At 36.7% G+C, this 21,050-nt stretch overlaps 1 protein-coding gene and 1 non-coding gene across 2 annotated transcripts in view; both read right to left on the reverse strand.

The window, feature by feature from the left end:
- Positions 1 to 2,386: 2,386 nt before the first annotated feature.
- Positions 2,387 to 21,050, reverse strand: part of FAT4 (FAT atypical cadherin 4) — a 156,429-nt gene continuing 137,765 nt past the window's right edge. Inside the window, exons 12-17 of the mRNA XM_031466424.2 lie at positions 17,612 to 17,697; positions 16,569 to 16,748; positions 14,267 to 14,391; positions 12,410 to 12,627; positions 7,697 to 7,958; positions 2,387 to 5,387 (exon numbers count right to left, since the gene is read on the reverse strand). Coding sequence (XP_031322284.2) covers positions 3,523 to 5,387; positions 7,697 to 7,958; positions 12,410 to 12,627; positions 14,267 to 14,391; positions 16,569 to 16,748; positions 17,612 to 17,697 — 2,736 coding nt within the window. The 3' untranslated portion in view covers positions 2,387 to 3,522. The remainder of the gene's footprint in view (positions 5,388 to 7,696; positions 7,959 to 12,409; positions 12,628 to 14,266; positions 14,392 to 16,568; positions 16,749 to 17,611; positions 17,698 to 21,050) is intronic.
- On the reverse strand, positions 16,175 to 16,247 carry TRNAA-AGC (transfer RNA alanine (anticodon AGC)). The gene has a single exon. It is a non-coding gene; the product is annotated as a tRNA-Ala (tRNA).

The raw sequence follows: 21,050 nt of genomic DNA on the forward strand, positions 1-21,050 counted from the left end.
TTTCCTAGGGGAAAGTAAATTGAGTCATCTAGGAATATTAGTTCTTTTAGAATTGAATCTATGATATAAAATGATGGAAAAAGAAAAAGTGCACTGCTGAATGATTGGTTCAAAATTTAAAATTCATCTTTACCTTTTACAGATTAATTTATCATAATGTTGAGTTCAAGTAAATAAAAATTTCATGAAAATAGTGATTTCTGGGATGGGATGTCTAGAAGTAATAAAGTCACAGGGTGATACATTTTTTCTTATAAAGAAAAATATTTATAAAGAATCTAACTTTCAATAGTTACCACTCTCATCAACCTTGGTGTCTATAAACATTTTAATAGCAACATATGAGTCAGAAGTTGTGCTCCAGTCCCTTCTGATGCTCCATTTTCCTCAGATGATTTTAATTTATCTGAACAAATGGTCAATAACTTAGAAAATTTTGTAAACGGCCTTGAAAGCAACAGCAGTGCACTCCTTAACTGCTGAGTGATTGGAGTTCTGTGTCGTGGTGCCAATCTAAGCCTCCTGATCTTGTGACTGAGTGATCACAAGCTGCTTCTCCTGACGACATGCCCACTAAGATATTCTCTGTGTGCACCTGAAAGAAAGTAACGTTTTCTCCACAACACGCAAGCAGGAGGGGCCCCAAGGAGCGACTGTATTGCAGACAAGCCAATAACCCTTGCAAGGACTGGATTAAAATTCTGACATCATGGTCTTATGTGCGAAAGTGCAGGTCACTACTAATCATTAATTTGTGGGGATGGTTACCTGTCAATCGGTCTCCAAAACCCACCTCACTACAGTAATGTTATGTCACTTCACTATTTCAGTAAGTATTCATCCCCATTTTAAGTGAAAATGTCATTCCATACATTTCTGATTCATTTTGCTACATAAATTTTATTCTTGCTTCAATGGCAATGATTTCAAAGAGGAACCAAAGACTAGAAATGCTCCTTTAAGAATCCTATCTTCTGCCTAAACTGGGACTAATTAATCAAAATAATAGTAATTCTCTATCTTGCAAAAAATTCTTAGGGAATTAGAATACAGAATCTTGGCATCAGATTCTTTACCCTTAATCCTTAGTTGAAATCATGTTTATCATTTTACTTTTAGCACTGTTCTCAATTATAGAGTTTATATTCTTAAGGACATTGAGATGCGTCAGAGTTCCTTGAGAAAAAAAAATGTTTCCTGTTTTGAATTATGCAAAGCAATCAACATGTTCCCATATTTGATGCATAAATTTATAATACTAAAATTCACAGGGAAATACTAAAACATGTTGGCTCATCACAGGTAACAAAAAAGACCCCTCCAAAATTAGGTTAGTAGTCTTACACTCAGTCCTTAAACCATGTGAAAAGAATATTACAATTTAGATTATACCCACATTTTATTTTCTATTTGAAGAAAAATAATAATCTCAGCATTACTAAATAACAAAATAATTCTAGCATGTATCTCAGTCTGTTAATTTTTAAATATTCTATTTACTAAAATATTTTATTTACTAAAAGCTTTTCCATATTTTGTAAACTAAAAACTTTTCTATGTTATTAAAATCTCTATTCAATATGAAACAGCCAGTGGTAGAGGACAATATTCTCAGCAAATATTAGTTACGGAGCAGATATTTGACTGCAGACAGTTCTGAGATTGCGAGGTAATTTGCAGAAGTCCTATTATTTCAAATGTAACTGTTTATACCAATGGATTTGTCCTGGGCTAGTCTCTTCCCCTGAACTGTTTCACTCTTGGGTGACTACCTGAAAACAGGAATTTGTCTTGGCTAAGATAGCATGTTGAATTTGTTCAGAATTTATGCAGCAGAGTGATCAATAGATTAAAGACAGGTAGGTGTAGCCAAGTGTTCACTGCCATTCCTCCTACATGCCATTGGACATAGAAAATTGGGGGCTGGGTCCTTGGAGAAAATGAGGCCCAGACATTTTTCCCATCATTAGTTTTAATTCATTGCCATTCCTATTACTATAAGCCTGGTACAAAGCTGGCCTTTAGTGAACATGCTCTCCTGGGAGCTTCCAAACATTTACGGCCAGAAGGCTTCAACCAGGCTCATAACAAAGGTGGTCCCCTAAGCCCCAACCTAGTCTAGACTCATCATACTCCAGGGAAGCCCAAGAATTCTGACAGATAAAAATCTATTAAAGTGAACTTAAAATATCTGTTCTGGCAATTATCCAGACTCATGAGTTTTTTAAAAAAAATGATGTTGCCCATTTATTGTTCAATTTGCCATACCCCATGGACAGGCAGAGACTGTTCTCAATTGGGCGTGGGAAGTGTGGGGAAATGAAAAATTACCATTATACTCTGAATGCAAAGTATTTTAAATAAATATTTTAATTCTATCGTTGGCATTTAAAAGTAGAAAGCATACAGTATGTTACAAATATCAAAATGTGAAAAATATGAACGTTACATAAGTAACAAATGTAAAAAAAGTATTTTCTTACCTTCCCTGAAAGTAAGAAAACTCTTCAGCATAGGAAAATATCAGTATCAAAACACAGCTTAGGTGTAAAAACAAGTTTTTACACAGTATTAAAAAAATGATTTACAAAATGACAGAAAGTAAGATGTTTTGAAATTTGACTTTATATAAATTATAAAAACTGGGTACTTGGGATAAATGTTAAATGGTTGAAAAATAAGTCCAATCATAGGCTTTCTTTAAGCAGATTCTTTAACATTTTAAAAGCATAGAACATTTTTTTCAATAAATAACTTTTAAAAGTGTCTCTGAGAAGTGCTGCTGGAATATCCTTCCACGGTAGGAGAGGGCAGTGTTCTGGGGACAACATGCAATCATTCCGTTCCTAGTGGAAGCCTGATGAAAGTCAGGAGACCATCACTGTTCACAATAAAGATTCAGGATTTGTAACAAAACTTGGTAAGAAAATTCTAAAGTGCTGAAAAAAATGACTTAATTTTAGTACCCACGGTCATGAAAAAACATATTCAAATATCCAGACATTTCTGAGCAACATCAACTATGAAATCTGTAACTCTGAGAAGGGTTAATACTTAGTCTTTCATTCAAGGATAGGAGGACTGTTTCTACACTTTACAAAGATTGGTTAAGCCTCAAGGATCTTGCAATGCAAAACATAATGGTGATGATACAATGGAAACAATACACAGACCCCACTGTGAAAGCACAAGTTCATTTCTGCAATGGCAACAGTATTAATCTGAAAAGTCACAAATCAAACATCGGTAAATAAGAAAAAACCTTAGCTGCATGCCACATGACTAGTTACAAAATACGATGCATGCAGGAAAATAAAGTCAACCAAGTACATTTAAATTAAAGAGTTGTTTTGAGTCTGTTTCAGCAGCATTGTGGTTATTATTTTTAAGTTCCCCTCCAACACCGGTCCATACTGGCCTGTTTTGCAAATGTGACCCACTCTAGTCGGCAACCTCACAATGGTTTGAGTGTTTCCTGCTTTTATGTTTTATAACAACGCCAGTACACGAAGTTCACACAGTTCACACGTACTGTTCTGCTTCCCCATCTTTGGGGGCTGGCTTAGTGGTCCCACTTTTGCCTTCTTCATTTGCTGCTGCTTTTTCTGGGAGAGATGCCAGATCTTTAAAAACATCTACATAATGGCCAAAGCCAGGGCCCCAGTTCAAAAGGTTGTCCCAGTTGAAATTCCCTGCTTGCTGCCCGAGCTTCAAGGGCAGTGTGTTGTCAGCAACCCCTGGGGCTGCTGCCTGTGGGCCCACAGGTCCTCCCTCAGCCCTGCGGCCATGGTATCTTCTGGGCTTCAGTCTGGCTCCGTAATTATCTTCATCATCTGCATCAGACTCATTGACTTGAGATAATTTGGGCATCCTGGAAGTATACACCATGGGCTTTTCCCTGTCATATTCCATTTCTGAGCAAGTGAAAGACTCATGCGAGTCACTATCCGACGAAGACTCTGGGGCTGGAATGCCATCCGCTGGGTTCCGCGTTCTGGACAGTGGCCTTCTGCAGTCCTCCTCTGAAGACGACCTTCCGTGATCTGCACTGCAGATACTCGGGTTTCGAGGGCGAGGGGTGTTTAGCCTCTCCACCTCTTCAATGGAGAGTCCTACTGGAGGAGAGGATTCCAGAGGAATCTGCCCGATCGGCTGCTTCAGGCGACTCCCAGGTCTAGAACCGTGCGACGCCATGGCCTGGGGACTCTTGCTTCTCCTTCCCAGCCTTGTGGCGTAGTTGAAAATGCCAGGTTGGCACGCGTCGCTGTGCATTTCCAAAGTATTCCCATCCCTCATCGGAAGATGCAACTCCCTGGCTGGGCTGTTCCGATAGAAGGTAGAGGACTTGGAGAAAGGGGCTGGACTGTGGCGCGACAGAGGGTTGGGGGTTGGGCAAGCCGAGTGGCTCAGGGAGCTGGACCTTAAACCTTGGCTGTAGGGAGGCTGGTAAGTCAAACTGCTTGCTCCCAACGGCATGGGGGATTGCCTGGCAAAGCCCAGAGGGCTGTGCCGCTGGATGGAAAATTTAGGGGTGTGGCTGCGGAACTGCTTGTAGTGCTGGACGATGTCGGCGTCGGAGGGGGCGATGCTGCTGGCGTTGTCGATGTCGTAGTGCTCAATCTCTTGCTCGGGTGAGGCCAGGGGGGCGCTGGGGATGGTTTCTGAGTTGTGCGGAAGGTCGGTCTCGTCGTAGATGAGGTAAGGGTTTTCCCTTTCAATGATATCTGGCTTCGGGTTCCCTTCCGGCTGCTTCCTCACAGTCATGTCCTCCCCATAGGGAGGGATGTTGTCTGGGTCATCAAAAGCAACATTCTCACTTCCCTTTTTCTTCTTTTCCTTGGGTTTCTTCTCTTCTTTGGGATTTTGGGCCTTCTTCCCCCGGCACTGATTACACAGGATCAAGCTCAGGACCAGGAGGGCCAGGACGGTGGCGCAGCTGCCCACGATGGCAGGCACCGCCCACAGAGGCAGGGAGATCTCCTCGGGGGCCTGACTCGGGACACAGACGTGCCCCCCGGGACTTCCAGCTTTGCACACCCTCCCCGGAGGACAGAAGACGCCAAGACAGGCCACCACCGTCTCACAGGTCCTCCCCGTGTGCGACTCGGGGCAGCTACAGGTGAAGCCGGAGTGCAGGCCTGGCTCACAGCTGCCCCCGTTCTGGCACGGGTGGGAGGCGCAGTCCCCGGGCGGCACGCACTTGTAGGCGTACCACTGATTGAGGCACAGCAGATCGCCCCAGCAGGGGTTGCTGGCACAGATGTTCGGGCCCCTGCAGCCGATCTTCACGGAGGGATCCGTCCTGGAGATGGAGGCCAAGCTGTGTCTCCCGCTGAAAGGAAGGCTTTCTCCGCCGTACAGCATAGAAGCAATGCAGCCATCAAACCCTGCAGGGGCAAGAAGGAGCGGTAAGGCGTTTCAGGGAAAACCAAAGGCTTAACAGGCCGCACTAATGGAACCTAGGAAAGAGAAGCTTCGCAGTCGCATCTGTAGAGTTTAGAAACCACACTCAGAGCCATCTTCCGGTTTAAAGGCAATATATCTGTGCCTCTTACAACATAAGTTAACAAGATGTGTAAGAGTTCCCCGACAAAAATGTGGAGTGGACTGCTGGGACCCCGCCCTGCCTGAAGATTTATTAATGACTCCAACAGGCTGGGTTTTCCTTTTAGCCCTTCTTTCATTTAATTATCCATTTGTTTTATTTTTATGGTCTCTACACCAAGAATTACATGCATAAAATAAAGTTTATTTTAAAAAATACTAAAAAATACTTCAAAAATTGGCCAATAGCTTCAACCATTAGATCATGCAGTCTCCATGCAGGGGCTACTGCTCTCAAGAAGTTGAACAAGGGCTCTTGAGGAGCAAAAGGAAAATCTGTTATAGTACCATGTTTGTGGGTCTCTCTAGGGGTGACAGAGAGTATACTCATGGCATTAATATTTCATCTCGTGGGGATGGCAGAGGTTAGAAAAGAAAAATTTAAAACAGCTCCTGAGAGGGTGATGATTTTAAAAAAAAAAGTTGAGAAAGACGTTAGACTCATATCTGTGTGCTAATATTGCTAATGTTCCAGTCACAAGCTCAAGAGTATATTTTGACACTAACAAAAGAGCATGATTTACACTGGCTTATTTTTTAACAACATCCAAATGAATTAGCATCCAGATTATAAAACTAGCTAAATACGTAAGACCTAATGATGACCCAGGCTTTAACTCTTATGCTTTGACTCCATTACTCTGCCATGCTTTCTTCAATTTCCCTCTTATTTGATGCATCATTCCACCCTAGTGACATTTCCATCCTCGATGCACTTTTTTTCCGTGAGCTTCTATGACATCTGCTTTCATTCCTACTCTTCTGGTTTTCTTTCTGTGACTTAGCCCACTTTCTGTCTCATTCTCTTCTAAACAACCACTGACTCTTAGAGTTACTGAAGGTTAAGGCCCTAGGCTTTCTTTTCACTATCGTCATGTTAGGTTATCACATCCGTGCCCAGTACTTAAGTTACCTGCTCCACACTGACAGCTCCTAACTATATATTTCCAACTGAAATCCACTCCTCATTTCTAGCCTATTGACCCAAAAGTCTTTCTCAAAGATGCTCCAAACCCAGGAAGTCCCAAACCAAAGTCCTGATGTTCCCCAGAGATGTGCTTCGTGTGGCACTGCTCTGCATTTCCTCTCCTAGTGGCACTGCCCTTCTCCTAGTTGAAAAGACAAAAACCTTCCTGAATTTTATCAAAATCTTCAACATTTTCATTGATTTTAATTCCCCAAATATTCTTCCCTATCCACTTTTCAGCTGCTCTGCCACTAAACTGGCCAAAACTCACACAATACCTTGCCTAGGTCACTGCAGTTTCTTCCCAGCTAATTTATGCAAGTCCCCTCTTGTCCTTCTGCAACGCACTCTCCACGGGGTAGCCTGAAAGATCTTTAATGTCCTGCATATCTAATTTTGATACTCCACTGATTAATTTTTCAGTAACTTCCCATTGTTCCAAGAATGAGATCAGAATTGCCACATGGTCTAGAAGAACCTTCATTCTCCAACTTCATCTTTTATCTGTGACGTTAGCCCCCAACATTTTGGGTTCTGTGATCTTGACTTTTCTATTTTTTCCTTTAGTTCCCATTGATATGACTTAATCTTTCATACTGTCCCATCCTCATCTTCATAGGTCAGATTTAAGTACAAATGTCAATTTCCAGAGACGTTTCCCTTTCTCACTTTGTTTTGCAATTTATTAGAATTTTAGATTCTTCCTTCACATCATTTATCAAAGGTTAAAATAATATATTTACTTGTGTAATGATTTGATTACTGTTTGTCTTCCTCACAGGACCATGTAGTCTATGAAAAGAGTGGCTATTTAGTCCACCATTGTTGTTCATGCTAAGTATATATAGGGCTCGGTAAGTATGTGTTGTGTGAATGAACAAATGGATAAGTAAATGAGTGAATGTCTAAATAAATATTTGGTGTACAAGGAAAGGATCAAAACACCATGGACTGAATTATGGACTTGGCAGAACAATGGCTAAAGAAACTGATGGCTGATAATTTATTACCAACTTTCTAAAGATATTTATGAGAGTCTTATAATGGATACTGTCGGATATCCAACTACTCTTGGAGGAGCAATCTTACCTTTCTTTCATGCCTCTACTCAACACAAGCATTTACCTGTTTGAGTATCTCGATGAGCCTGATTGGGTGGAATTCCTCCGAGAGATATAGTGAGCACATCGAGGCCACCAAAGTCCTGAGTAGGGTGGATGATATCTCTGGTATAAATTCTGTCGATGGACAATACTGTAGCTGTTCCATTTTTTCCAATTAAAAAAGTATGCCAGTGGCCATCTGCAACGTAGACATCAGGAATATTTCTCTCCACTTTCCCAGCAATTCCTGCATCTGACGTAAAATGCACTTTGCCATTCTTAATCTGTAAAACATTTAAAATAATGTATAATTAAACCGTGATATGCTTGAATAAAAATAAAAATGTAACGAATCCTTAAAACATTGATCAATTTAATGCAGAGAGAACAGTGGAGGTGTCTGGTTGTATTAGACTATATTTACCTATATTGCCTTTACCATTTTAGGTAGCACATGCCTTCACATTTAACAGATTCAAAGTTTTCTAAGTAATCTGACATTCATAACTAATTTTTCAAGATGTATAGAATTATTTTCCAGAACACAACTGCAGTAATAATAGGGCAAATACTCATTTTAAGATAGGTAAATTATATCTTTTTAGGATTACTTATATGTATTTTTGTATTTTATTATATTTTTAATTTTTATTGAAGTATAGTTGATTTGCAATGTTAGTTTCAAGTGTACATCAAAGTGATTCAGTTATACATATACATACCCATAGATATTTTCTTTTCAGACTCTTTTCCATTATATGTCATCACAAGAAATTGAATATAAGTCCCTGTGCTAAACAGTGGGTCCTAGTTATTTATCTATTTTATATAGAGTAACATGTGCCTGTTAAACCCCAACCCCTAATTTATCAGTTTGCAAGTTTAAAAAAATTATCCATTTAGTAAATGGCCCATAATTATCAGAAAATATTAAAGCTATCTCCAGAAAGAGAAATCAGTGCTTAACTATAAATGAAGCATAGTTGGAAAAGTAAAGATATAAATAAATTGTTGTACCTGTCATCTATTACATACTGGAATTTTAGAAAAAATCACTCTTATTGTTTATATCATTTATTAGGATGACAGCTATGATGAATAAAGGGTGAGTTCTTAATAATGAGGTGTCTGGGCAAGTCTTTACTTTGGCTGTCTTTTGAAATTTATCTAAGGGATATTTGGTTTCTCTTACTTTACCCAGTAGAACATTGGGTAACAGGATGCTCTTACTCCGGTTTCCAGCTACCAAGTTTCCAGTTTTCTAAGTAGACGCTTAGAAAATGAAATAATTTATAAGGCAGGATGAGAAGAGCATAATCCCATCACTGTTGCCAGGCAGAGCTGGTGCCTCAGCCGGGGGAGAAGGTGGTGCCACGTATCAGATGACAGGAGTGGAAGGATGGATCAGTTTATTTTGTTACCCAGATCAAATGTTATTTCTACATGCAACAAACACATCTGGTAGAACTAAAAATGAGTTCATTTTTACTTTGTGGAAAATATGCCTAACACATTTACATGCGTTATTCATAATGAAATATTTTATTAAAGCACTTTCTCCAGATAATATATTCCAGCACCGAACCCAGGGGGAAAAAATAGAAAATTGTGGTTAAGTGACAATAACATTTCATCAAGTGGGCAACGTCTCATGAAACACACAGTAGAAACAGCAACCCCTCTTTGGTTATAGCCAGAGTCCTTTTTGGAAAGAAGCCTTGGAAAGAGCCTTCTGCAAGCTCTCTGTTTCTCTCTTAATTGATCACACCACGTCATCCTTCCATTTGACCAGTTTCTGATGAAAGGGTCCTTGGAACATAACATGGAGGAGAATGAGTAAGGAAGTATGTTTCCATTACAGCATTCTGAACGTTTTCCTGCTCCCTAATATTCTACCTAACTCTTTCATCACTCCTAACTTTCAAAACATCATGCTCAGTTTTTGGTTTGGTTTTATTTATTCATGGAGGTATCTGTTCGTTTATATCTTTATGTTTGACTCCACAGAGCTCCGAATCATCCCAGTTCTGTACAGTATACCTCGCTTCACTTCGGAACAAAAACAAAGCACCAAAACAGAGGAACTGATGTGGAGCAGAAATAAAGCCCATCACCTGGCATTATTTCAGAACTCCAAATAAGGAGATCCTCAGTGTGCCACAAAAGCAGAGAGATTAGTGAGATGCTTTAAACATAGTGTCAAAGCAGGTGAACACAGAATGTTTTTCTTCTGCTCTTCACTCTGAAATTTTCTCTCCTTCTTTCTTTTTTTTTTTTTAAAGCCCAAGAAATTGCACATTCTTCTCTCTCCTCATATCTACTGCTACCGACTCCTAATACTCTCCCCTCTAACAATATGGAAGCCCATTACCCAACTCTCTTACTGATTTTCACAAAGTGTCTTCCCACTGCCTGCCTCGGTGTGTGTGTGTGTGTGTTTGTGAGTGAGAGACAGAGACAGAGACAGAGACTGACTAATTCAGAGTATGCAAAAAAAAAAAAAAAAAAAGAAGAAGAAGAAGGGAAAAAAAGAGAGAAGGCAACTGTCAGAAAGTGAGCCAAAAAAAAGAAAGAAGAAAACCAGGGGCCTTGGTCACTGATAAGATAATTGATAAGTAACAGTCCCTTTTCCCTAGCTTCCTGGGCTGGGTAAGCAGATCGTATTCCTGTCATCCAAGTAACTGCTTATACCAGCCACTCTCTTCCTGTCTATTCAGTTCTCCTTCATCACGATTGTCTTTTTTCAGAATCTATTTACTTCACTTACTAAATCCCTCAATCTCTGAAAAATTGCCTTTCAACATTTTCATACAAAAGAAATGTGAATTTTGGTCTGCGTTAGTCATTATTTTTATTCACCCAGAGTTTACCTTCCCTTCAGGAAAAAAAAAATCTCTCTAAGTTGCTACCCATGCAACACAATCTGGAGGAGTTGTCTGCTACTGTCCTGTTGGAAATGCAAGATTTTATGGTGACAGAAATGGATCCTGACATTCAGCTTCTTCCTTGAGGAAGAAAAATATTCTGTCTCCGATTTCTTCAACCACATTTTTCTTGTAACTCTTGGCTTAAAGAGATAACACACAGAAATATTTCATATGTCATTTAAATGGCACGAGGACTTGGAAGCAGCCTAACAGACAATGCACAGACCTCAGTGTCAAAGCCACTCAGTGCATATAAAAAGTGTTTCTGGTAGCCTACGAACGTCTACTTCTTTCTTCACTTCTTTACTGTCTTTGCTTCCAATACACTCCTGAGTGAAAACTGTACACACCAAGTAATAACATTATACAGTGACAGGTGCTTTGTTTTACAGTGACTTCATTAATTCTGGAATTGAGCTTTTTGCTTTAATAATGGAGGTAAAGTTATCACCTGAGGATGTTCCCCAACTGGATTAGGGCAGAGTGTCTCAACCTCAGCACTGCTGATCTTTCAGACTGATCGTTCTCTGTTGTGGGTGTTGTGCATGGCAAGATGTGTAGAGACATATCTGACCTCCACCCATTTGATGCTGGTAGCAGCCCCCCACCCCCCATGACAATAAAAGATTGCCAAACATCCCCCGAGAGGTAAAGTCACCCCCAGTTGGGAACGACTGAACTAGGGGACTGTTTTTTGTACTACTTAAAGTTAGGTACATGACACATAACTATCAGCTTAGATGGAGAGAAACATAATATAAGCTTGGATGGAGAGAAATTTTGAGAATTTAAGAGGCTGAAGTTTCAAGGTGAACGTCTGTTTTTATTTTTAGTATTTTAGGCGAACTGAGCCTAGTAATTTTCTATGTATTTTGCTTTTTTCTTTATGAACTAAGTTTTTAGTAATTTCCAAAATACTGATTTATAAGTGAAAATAATTCAGGGAATCTGGGTTTGTTTTCTTAAGAATTTGCTAAAAGTCAAATAAAGTTATCAGAATTATATGAAATGATATTAGTAAAAAACACTCAGTATAACTAAACTAATAAACTGATGGTCTGAGAGATGAAGTCTTATTTGTGGGAAAGAAAGCAGAATAATAATTTTAGAAATTGAGAAAGCTAAGAGCTGACAGAAAATGCACATGTAATGAAATTACTCATCAGTTTAGCATCTCATTTACAGCTGAGAAAAAAATGGGTAAAAGCTTAATGATAAATCAATCATGAAATAGAATGTTTCAAAAATATGTATTTAGAAATGATTTGGAGAAGTCAGCTGAAATTTTACTTACAATAAATTCCAAAGATATTTAATTTCACAGGATTTACCTGGGTAAATTGAATACATGTTCCAGAATAAAGCCAAAAAATTTCATTTTTTTTTTCTATTCTAGTCTTGCCAATGAATACATACATATCAGTATTTGGAATAATTCTTGGAAAAAAATATGTTTCTATTTCAAAGACATACTATCTTTTTATTTGCACTTTGTTTGAAAGTAGGGTGAAAATAACATAAATTTTTATCTGGCAAAATAAATTGGAACCAACTCTTTCTATGCTGGCCTACCTAGCAGTGGGCTCTACTCTAAACAAAAGTGTTTTGAAGCCAGACCATGCAGATCTTTGTTACTCTGGCCAATGCTTGAAGAATAGTTAAGATAGATGATATTGGAATAGTGCCCAGCATTAGTCGGAACTCTAATGGGTTGTAAAGAAAAGGACAGAAGTTGTGGGAGAAGTGATTTAAACCATGACACAGCAGGCGGTCTAATCCAATGAAGTCACCATTAGCTTTTATCTTACCTTCACAGTAGTGTAATTGCTGCTTTCTTGAATGTGGATTAAAATGCCATTCTCACTTCTTGTCCTGAATTTTACTTCCAGAGTGTTCACACCAAAAGGCTCCAACACAGCACCTCGTATGCTCTGTCTCAACAAATATTCCCTCTTCTCATTCTGACTCATGTGGTAGTCCAAGCGCCCTTTGCCTTCTAATGATAAGGCGGTGTCAGGAGTAACAGCTGGAAGCCAGCAAAGGAAGAGAAACGTGAACACAGCCAATAGGCATTTCTTAAAGAGTTTCCATGGTGACAAAAATTGTAAAAATTATATATATAAGAAAAAAGAACAGTGAAAATATTAAGGTTTTGGAATTAGTGTCCCCAATTTTCCTCTGAAAAAAATAATTTCTGCTTGTGAATCATTGCATAAGTTTATATCCATTTCAGAACCATGAAATGTAAAACATTTTAAGACACTCATTATTCATTTGGAAAATACTCATTACAATATTGGATACATGCTATATAAATTATGAGCACTTGAAGAGATAGCCACATGTTAAAAATACATAGCTGAAAAAATTGTTCATAAATTTCACTGTGTTTCTAAAATTAATTATATATGTTTTCATGGTTAAAATGATTTGTAATCATAAAGCCTTTAACAAGGAAAACTTGAACAAAGAAGTGTACAAATGTTTATATTTGTAAATGACTTTATTAGTAGTAATAATCTTGTAGAATTTAAATTGTCATGTATAATTATAATTTATCATAATCTGATAAAACGTTCACACTATTGAAGTATATAAGTAATAGACCTAAAGAAAAGACATAAAGAAAATATACTCAAGGGTCTTAGCATTGAATTGTACATTTTAAAAAGGTAAACTTTATAGTATGTGAATTATATCTCAGTTTTTTAAAGAGAATCACAAGCATTTCTCAAATGAATGACATTTTATTTTCCAAATATAATTGGGTTCCTACTTACTAAATACTCATTACTTTAAAAAAAATCATGTGACAATGTACTTTTCTATGTTTTGTTTATTTTCCTAAACACAATTGTACCTCTGCTACTAAGATCTTATTGATTATAGTATGTAAATTTAATCATAAATTTCTATTCATTCTCATACTATAATAGAATCAAATGATTCTTTAAAGAGTGGCCAGATAAGTGCAACGATTTAAGTTGTAACCGCTTACCTGAAAATAAGGCAATTTATATAAAAGAGACCCCATTAGGGTCAGTCAGTGGGATTTAAAGCTTCACAATAGAGAATGTGATGCTCTAATGCTGGCTTGAATATCATTAATGTCTTATGAACAATAGTTATTAGGATTTAGAAACAAACAACCAATAAAAGAATTTAAAAAGTAATATTTGAAACCAATTCCAATAATTGGAATTTAAAACTTAATTATCATCTTTAACTATAATAGCTTTTATTGCCACTGTATGATGCTTTGAACTCAGTGTTCACTGACTTGGTATTCTTACTTTTCAACCAAATACAACATGTTCAGCAGTGAAATATCCCCTAAAGGCAGCTAGTATTAAGCCAAAGCCTGAATATAGCCTCTGGCCTTGTTGCATCCCTATAGGTAAAACAACAATAACTAAATGATGTCTTTATAAAATGGAATCTAAGGACATCTTTAGTAAACAATTATAAAAGGGTTTCACTCTTCCTCAGGTTAAAAACATGAATTTAAAAAGGATTTTGTATTTGACCAATCATTGCCCCTTTAATATTTCCAATATTCAGAATCAAAATGTAATTCTTTTAATTCAGTTATATATTTAGGTGCATATACTTATACTTTATACGGTTACGATAATTTCCTGTGGACGCTGAAATGGCTTGCGTACATTTTTCACAGTATTTCCCAGTCAGTCCTTCTCTGCAGTGACACTGCTGCCATGACCAGTAATCTGTACACGTGCCACCGTGCTGGCAGGGACTGCGAGAGCAAGCGCCTTCGAGTCGAGGGCATCTGAAATCAAATTGGAATGAAGACACATAAAGCACAAAACCAGGTGGGGGAAATTTGTTAAAATTTGATACAAACTTTTATTAACCAGTTTAGTTTCATGCACTCAATTCTTTGCAACTCAAGTTACAACTATATTTGGAACATCTAATCAAAGTAGAAGTTATCCTGTAGCAGGTGCCTTGCCTTATTCATAAAGGAGAAGGTTAAACAAAATAACATCTTACACAATAAAAAAGCAGTGATTATTTCGTCTTTAAATTAATTTTTAGTTGAGTAAAACTTCTTGGTCAAATAAACACTTTGGTTCATGTGATCTCGGGGCCACGTGTACACATCTCCTCCACCAGACAGCTCATGCAGTTAATGAGTTTTGAATGTCTATGACATGCCAAGCGCTGTTCTAAGCATGGAGGTAAAGTGATGAAAAAAAATTCCATGGGATATTTCTTTTTCCTTGTGGAAGAGACAGAAGGAAACTCCAAAATTAGATAAATGTGTAGTAAGTTAGAAAGAAGGAAGTTCTGTGGGATAATTAAGGCAGAAAAGGGGCATTAGGAGTTTGGGGGTGTTGATGGATCTCTAGGTTAAGCAGTGAAGGGAGGGTCTGTTTTTCTGGAGTCCTAAACAAAGTGAAGGAGCAAAGTATATCTGATAGACAATCATTCCCAGCAGAGGAAAGAGCCAAGGGAGAAAGTCTCAAAGTGCAGGAACACCAAGTGGCCCAGTATAGTCAGAGCATTGTGGACAGGGAGAAGAGCAGGTAGATAATGGTGAGGAAGTCAAGGGCGCGAAAAGAACCGTCACGACTGCCTGGGACCTGACCGCAGGACCTCCATGTTTGCTGCCCATGCTGGACTTCTGCTGAGCACTCACTCTAAATAAAAGCATTGAATAGTTGCTGAGTTGCAGAAAGGAAAAAATAATGCTGAGAACTGGATTTTTTCTGGATTAAAGAAAACATACTTTTCTCTAGTAACAGATAAGATGTATTCTATAAAATACATGCTTCACATGAAGTATAACTTAAGTGAAAATTAATTTAAGAATATTCTTTTTAAGATGTCAGATATAGAAGCAGTGAACTATGCACATATACCGCTACTATAAACTTTCTAGAAAGTAATTTGGCAATACATATGAATTAGATCTTTATTTTTTGACCAACTTATTTTAAAGTGGAAAAATTCAGTCTTTAAGTACTAATTTTCAGTAACATAATAACAGCATATAGGAAAGTAAAGGCAAATGTCAAATTGTATTAAAATAATTAATTCACAAATATCAAGAAACATTCACAGCTTTGTAATCGTATCCCCAGAAATCTCAAGTATGAAAATAACATGAGCCAAGATTTTTATGAAAATATACTAATCGCAGGGTTACTGATATGTTAATAAATTTGGAAACAACTAAAGTGTATATTCAGTTAAAACAGGGCACATCCATATTATGGGATAATTGGCAGTTGTGAGTATGAATGTTAACCTAAGAGTGTTTGTCTCTGGGTAGTTCATTTATAGGTTACTTTATATTTTTCTGAATTTTAAAGACTTTCAGTATGAACAAGAATAATTTTTGAAATAAAATATATTATTTCCACAATTCCTAAGTCATTGCTGGGATTTTCAAATAGGAAAAAAAAGCCTTACAATTTGCAATTAATCAAATTATTACTTGTTAACAATATATTGAGTTTTGGGGAATATGTATATTTATACATAAAATAATTTTTTTTTCTTTTTGGGGGGAGGTAATTAGGTTTTTATTTCTTTATTTATTTTAATGGAAGTACTGGGGATTGAACCCAGGACCTTGTGCATGCTAGGCACACGCTCTACCACTGAGCCATACCTTCCCCCCTATATATAAAATGAATTAATTTCAAATAGTTTTTGTATATATTATTGTTAACACTTTTACATTACTATGTGCCAGGTTCCTTTCTATGGGATTTACTTATTTAACTCATACTCTTCACAAGCCTGTAAGGCAAATCCTATACATTCATATATGCATGCATCCATATATTTTCACAAATTACACAGCTAAAAATAAATAACTCAAATTCAAAACAGCATAAACATTTGGTATTTTTAAGGCTTTTGGCACAACAATTTCATCTTTTTGATGCTCGATTATCTATTTTTTAAAATAGTAAAAAAATAAGATTGCCTTACTGATCTAGGATGCCTTGTGCTGCTAAAGCTTGGCTGGGTTCCAGTGGCCTCCCATTGACAGCAAACTCCATTATACACCCGACAAAGTCGTGGCTTTCCACATGTCCTCTCCTTTGAAGGATTGGTTCTAGTGACCTGATACCTCCAACTGTGACTCGATTTGGCTGAACGTCAAGAGTCCTACATAAGAAAGGAAAGATAAGTATATTAGGACCAATAAAAGGGATTTCGGTAGAATGTTTAAGTTAAAGGGTGACTGCAGCCTTTTCTGGCATGTATTAAAGTGTGGTAAATTGAATGGAAAACATTACCTAATCAACGCATGTCCTCTAAACAGATACCTACAGGACTGTTACATTTTTCAGGGTATGAAAAATAGTAAAACGTATGGAAATGGTATCTTCAGTTAGTCACATGAGATGTATATAACAATGTCGAGTTTTCGAGAAGGTGCATACTATCAGAAAGAAAATAAAATGCAGTAGAAGTGACAACTCTAATATTAACATCAGATTACATTTTTCCTTCACTACAGAGATGATAAGAATGCCAATAAGTTGATTAAAGCCAATGGATAATGTGTCACTATTTATTTTTCTCTGTTTGTTACTATTTCTATTAAAATCACTCATGTTTTAGATGAGGTAATGTTGTATTTCAACTTCAGGTGCTACTGACAAATATTTGTCAGTAACTGTCACAAACAACTCTCAGAAAATACATTTAAAAGAGGTGAGATCCTTATCCTAACCTTCTTGCAGGACCCAGGTCAGATGCAACTATTTCATGAAGCTTTTCAAAGGGTAGAGGCTATGTTAATCTTTGTCTAGCTTTTCCCTCATCTTTACCACTTCATTTTACACCTTCTTTACAAATTTTGTAAACTAATTATTAACTTTTTATTTTACAGTATGAAAATCTCTTTGGAGACGATAAAATATGTTAAACTATATAATATTTAGCATAATAAAATTACGTTTAAAAGCATAAATTCCTTTTGAATGACAAGTAATAACAAAGATTAAAATAATACTTATACTTACCAGTCATCCGAAACTGCCACATTACTAACAGTGCAGTACCCTGGTTCTTGGTTCTCAGAACAAGAGTCCACAGTTAAGGAAGCTGCCTATAAAGCAAGAGAAAGAAATGTTCAGCTTGGGTTCAACTGTCACAATTGTCCTTTTCGCCAGCACGACCTCGGATTTATTTCTGTGTGGATATGACTTTAAAATTGCAATAACATTTTGATGTAGTATATTATAGTACAGTTATAATACAGTATCAAATTAGGGGTACGTACTTTCCTTCATATATTTAAAGCTAAAATTGTGAAATGATTACATGTAGGCAGTGGGAGAGGGCTTTTAAAATCTTCTCTAGCCTCCTTGTTTTACAGATGAAAGAATAAAAATGCCATTAACATCTCTGGGACAGCTTCCTGGGGTTCCAATCTTAAGAAAAATGTTTATTTTACTATCTAGCTATTTTAACAAATGAAAAGACACTAGATTTCTGATTTTCAGAAGTCTATTTCCAATAATATTTCAGTCTTATTCACAAAAAGATTTTGAAAGGACAATTTAAATATTATAGCAACCTATAATAGAAGATTGTAATTCTTGTATTAAAGTTTGAGATAATTTAAACAAATGAATTACTCTTTTAATTTATAAGAATCATAATAGCATAATATAGCATAGTTATGTATATTTGGAACACATTATTATATATTTCTATACAGTAAAAAACTCCTCAAAACCATTTAAATCACAACTAGCAGTAACAGTTTTTGCTTCCTAAGGGATACATATTCCCCTGAAACAAAAGCCTTCTGTTTAGGAGAACATATTAACATTCCATTTGATCAATAAACAAAGTCATCAAGTCATAGTCACAAGGCCCAATAACATGATAGAAATCAGGGCTCTCTATATTGGGTGAATGACCGGTGGGAAGGGCTTAAAACCAAGGTTGTTGCATGTCCACCTTACTCTGTGCTCTTTGATTCCCCTCCTTTGTTTCTCAAACTGCAGGGAAACTCTGCAAATGATAAAACTTTGGATATTTTAATGGGTGAAATTATAAAGTTGATATTCAGAGTGTAGTATTTCAGAACTTGGCCAGTAAATCACAGGAAGAGGCAGGACCCCAAATCCAGAGGCACAAAAGGACTGAGGGTTTTTCCCAATGCAGACAATAAAGGGTTGTACGTAAATTTACTTAATACCACAGGACAGGACTACTCCAACTTTGTCTATTTGTGGAGCAGAAATACAAATACTATGAAAGTATTAATTTATAACAATGGTAGTCATTTGAGGTTAATTTTAATAAAAGTAAAGCAAATGTAGGAAACATAGCATAGAGAGGTTAAGCAAGTTAACTAACATGACCTCTGACTTACATGCAAAAGTGTCAGGTTTTCTGTCTTCCTGAATCAGGTCGCTTTAATTATGTATGGAAATGATTTGTTTCCTTAGTATCACATTTTTATCAGTATTGCATATGATTTTGAGGGATTATCCATAAAAAATATGTTTAGGTGGGATACTTGTAAAGGTATATCTTAAATACCTTACACTTCAGAAATAATAAATAGGGTCAATTTATAGTTATTTCAAATGTTACTGGCTATATTTTAAAATATTTCTATAAATTAATTATTCCAACTGATTATAAACTCCATACAATAAACTCTCATAAGCTGTGTAATTTTTTTCTTGCCACTGTCTCAAGGAAATTATAATAAATACTAACATTTTTAGGAAACATTTACACTTCTAATTCTATGTTAAGACTTTCATGCCCTAGCTAGTTAACTCTTTCAACAGTTAATAATTTTTTCCAGCAATCTATAAAATTAAGTGGCATTCAATCTCAAAAGAGGTGTTAGGTTTTCATAATACAATGTATGCTTATGTTGACTATTCAATTTAAGCACAATTCCTTTCAGTTTATTTCTAAAACAAAATGTTAGCACATCTCTATGTATACTATGTAAAGTATCCTCCATGCTAGAGATCCCTAAAGCTATCACAAGCTAGACAGAGGATATTTTTGAATGCCTTAAATAGGAAAAAAAAAAACAACTCGCATAACAGTATCATATTTTGGTTAATGTTAATACTTAATATATTTTTCTTATTTTCTAAAAGCTTGGTACTACAACTCAAAGGAAAAAATACCTGAACGACAGTTTTAGTTGAATAATAGCTCATTCCATTTAATCTTCAGAGTTAAATGCATTGTCTTTTACTGTTGAATTTTTCTACCAGTACTGCTGTAAATTGAGATGTTTTTATCCTGTCTATGTGATGGTTCAGAGCTGAGAAGTTAATGATTTTGCCAGTTTCCAACAAAATCCTTTGAACTTTAGAAAACGACAGATTCAAAATCCAGTAGGGGCCTTATTTTAGGTGATTTCTGAAATAGTAAGATATTTTTTCCTCTGACTGAAGTAACAATGACAAGGGTATTTTTTTCCACTTCTAGGATTACTCAAAATCTGATGACTATGGTGACATATTACAAAATGAACCAAAATAACTTTTTTCTCTTTCCTGTTAGGCATGATGCCTCACAGGGCCTCTTTCTTTGTTCTCCCTCTTGCTCCTAAGCCTTTGTCTGATAAAATCAAATGCTCAGGAAGTTTAAGGGGATCTCGGAGGTCATCGGGTAAAATTCTCTATTCTTTGTAGGTCCATGGAGAACATGTTAGCAATACGGTTACCTTCCATATGCTTGGAGGGCTGGGGTGAGGTGGTACCTACTAACCCCCTTAGGTTCACCGGTCAGGGTTAGAAAACCATTATGGCCAACAGAAGCGCCAGTCTACATGTACATACCAGACTCCACATGTTTGTTCTACTTCTGTCAGGTTCAGTGTAACTGGGTACCTCAGTAATCAGGGATATTGGAATTTTCTAAATTCATGTTGTCCTGAAGATCTTCTGAGCACAAAACTCAGGCAGAAATGGGTGTAGTAACCTATCACTAATCTGAAAAATTATTATTCCCAAGATGTGTCTGTTATACCTCTACTAAGGTTCATTGAAGTCAGGGTGGCTTCGTAGTCACTACTCATAATTTAAACTTTACTGAGATTAAGCAAAACATTTGACTGTTTTTTACTTCAGAAGGCTGTACAAGGTCATGTTGTGGGCAGCTTGGGATGACTAACATTTATTAAGCACCTTTTTATGCAAAATATATGCAATTTTAGATATAATTTATATTTGCATTTGCAATAATACTAAAATGAGGAGATAATATCTTCACTTATAGACCAAATTTTGATTTTCTGCCCAATCCCTTTCCAATAAGCAAAACCATCTTGAATTACTATCAAATCAGGGCTCCAAATGAGTACTTTTCAGTAGATTTTTAATGGAGTATTTTTAGAATCTGAATATTCTAAATTAACAAGTACCATTAGTAAATTTTATTCTCATTTTGTTCTCATTTTCAGAATGTTGGGGG

This window comes from Camelus dromedarius, chromosome 1, assembly GCF_036321535.1.
Source record: "Camelus dromedarius isolate mCamDro1 chromosome 1, mCamDro1.pat, whole genome shotgun sequence".
Lineage (NCBI taxonomy): Eukaryota > Metazoa > Chordata > Mammalia > Artiodactyla > Camelidae > Camelus > Camelus dromedarius.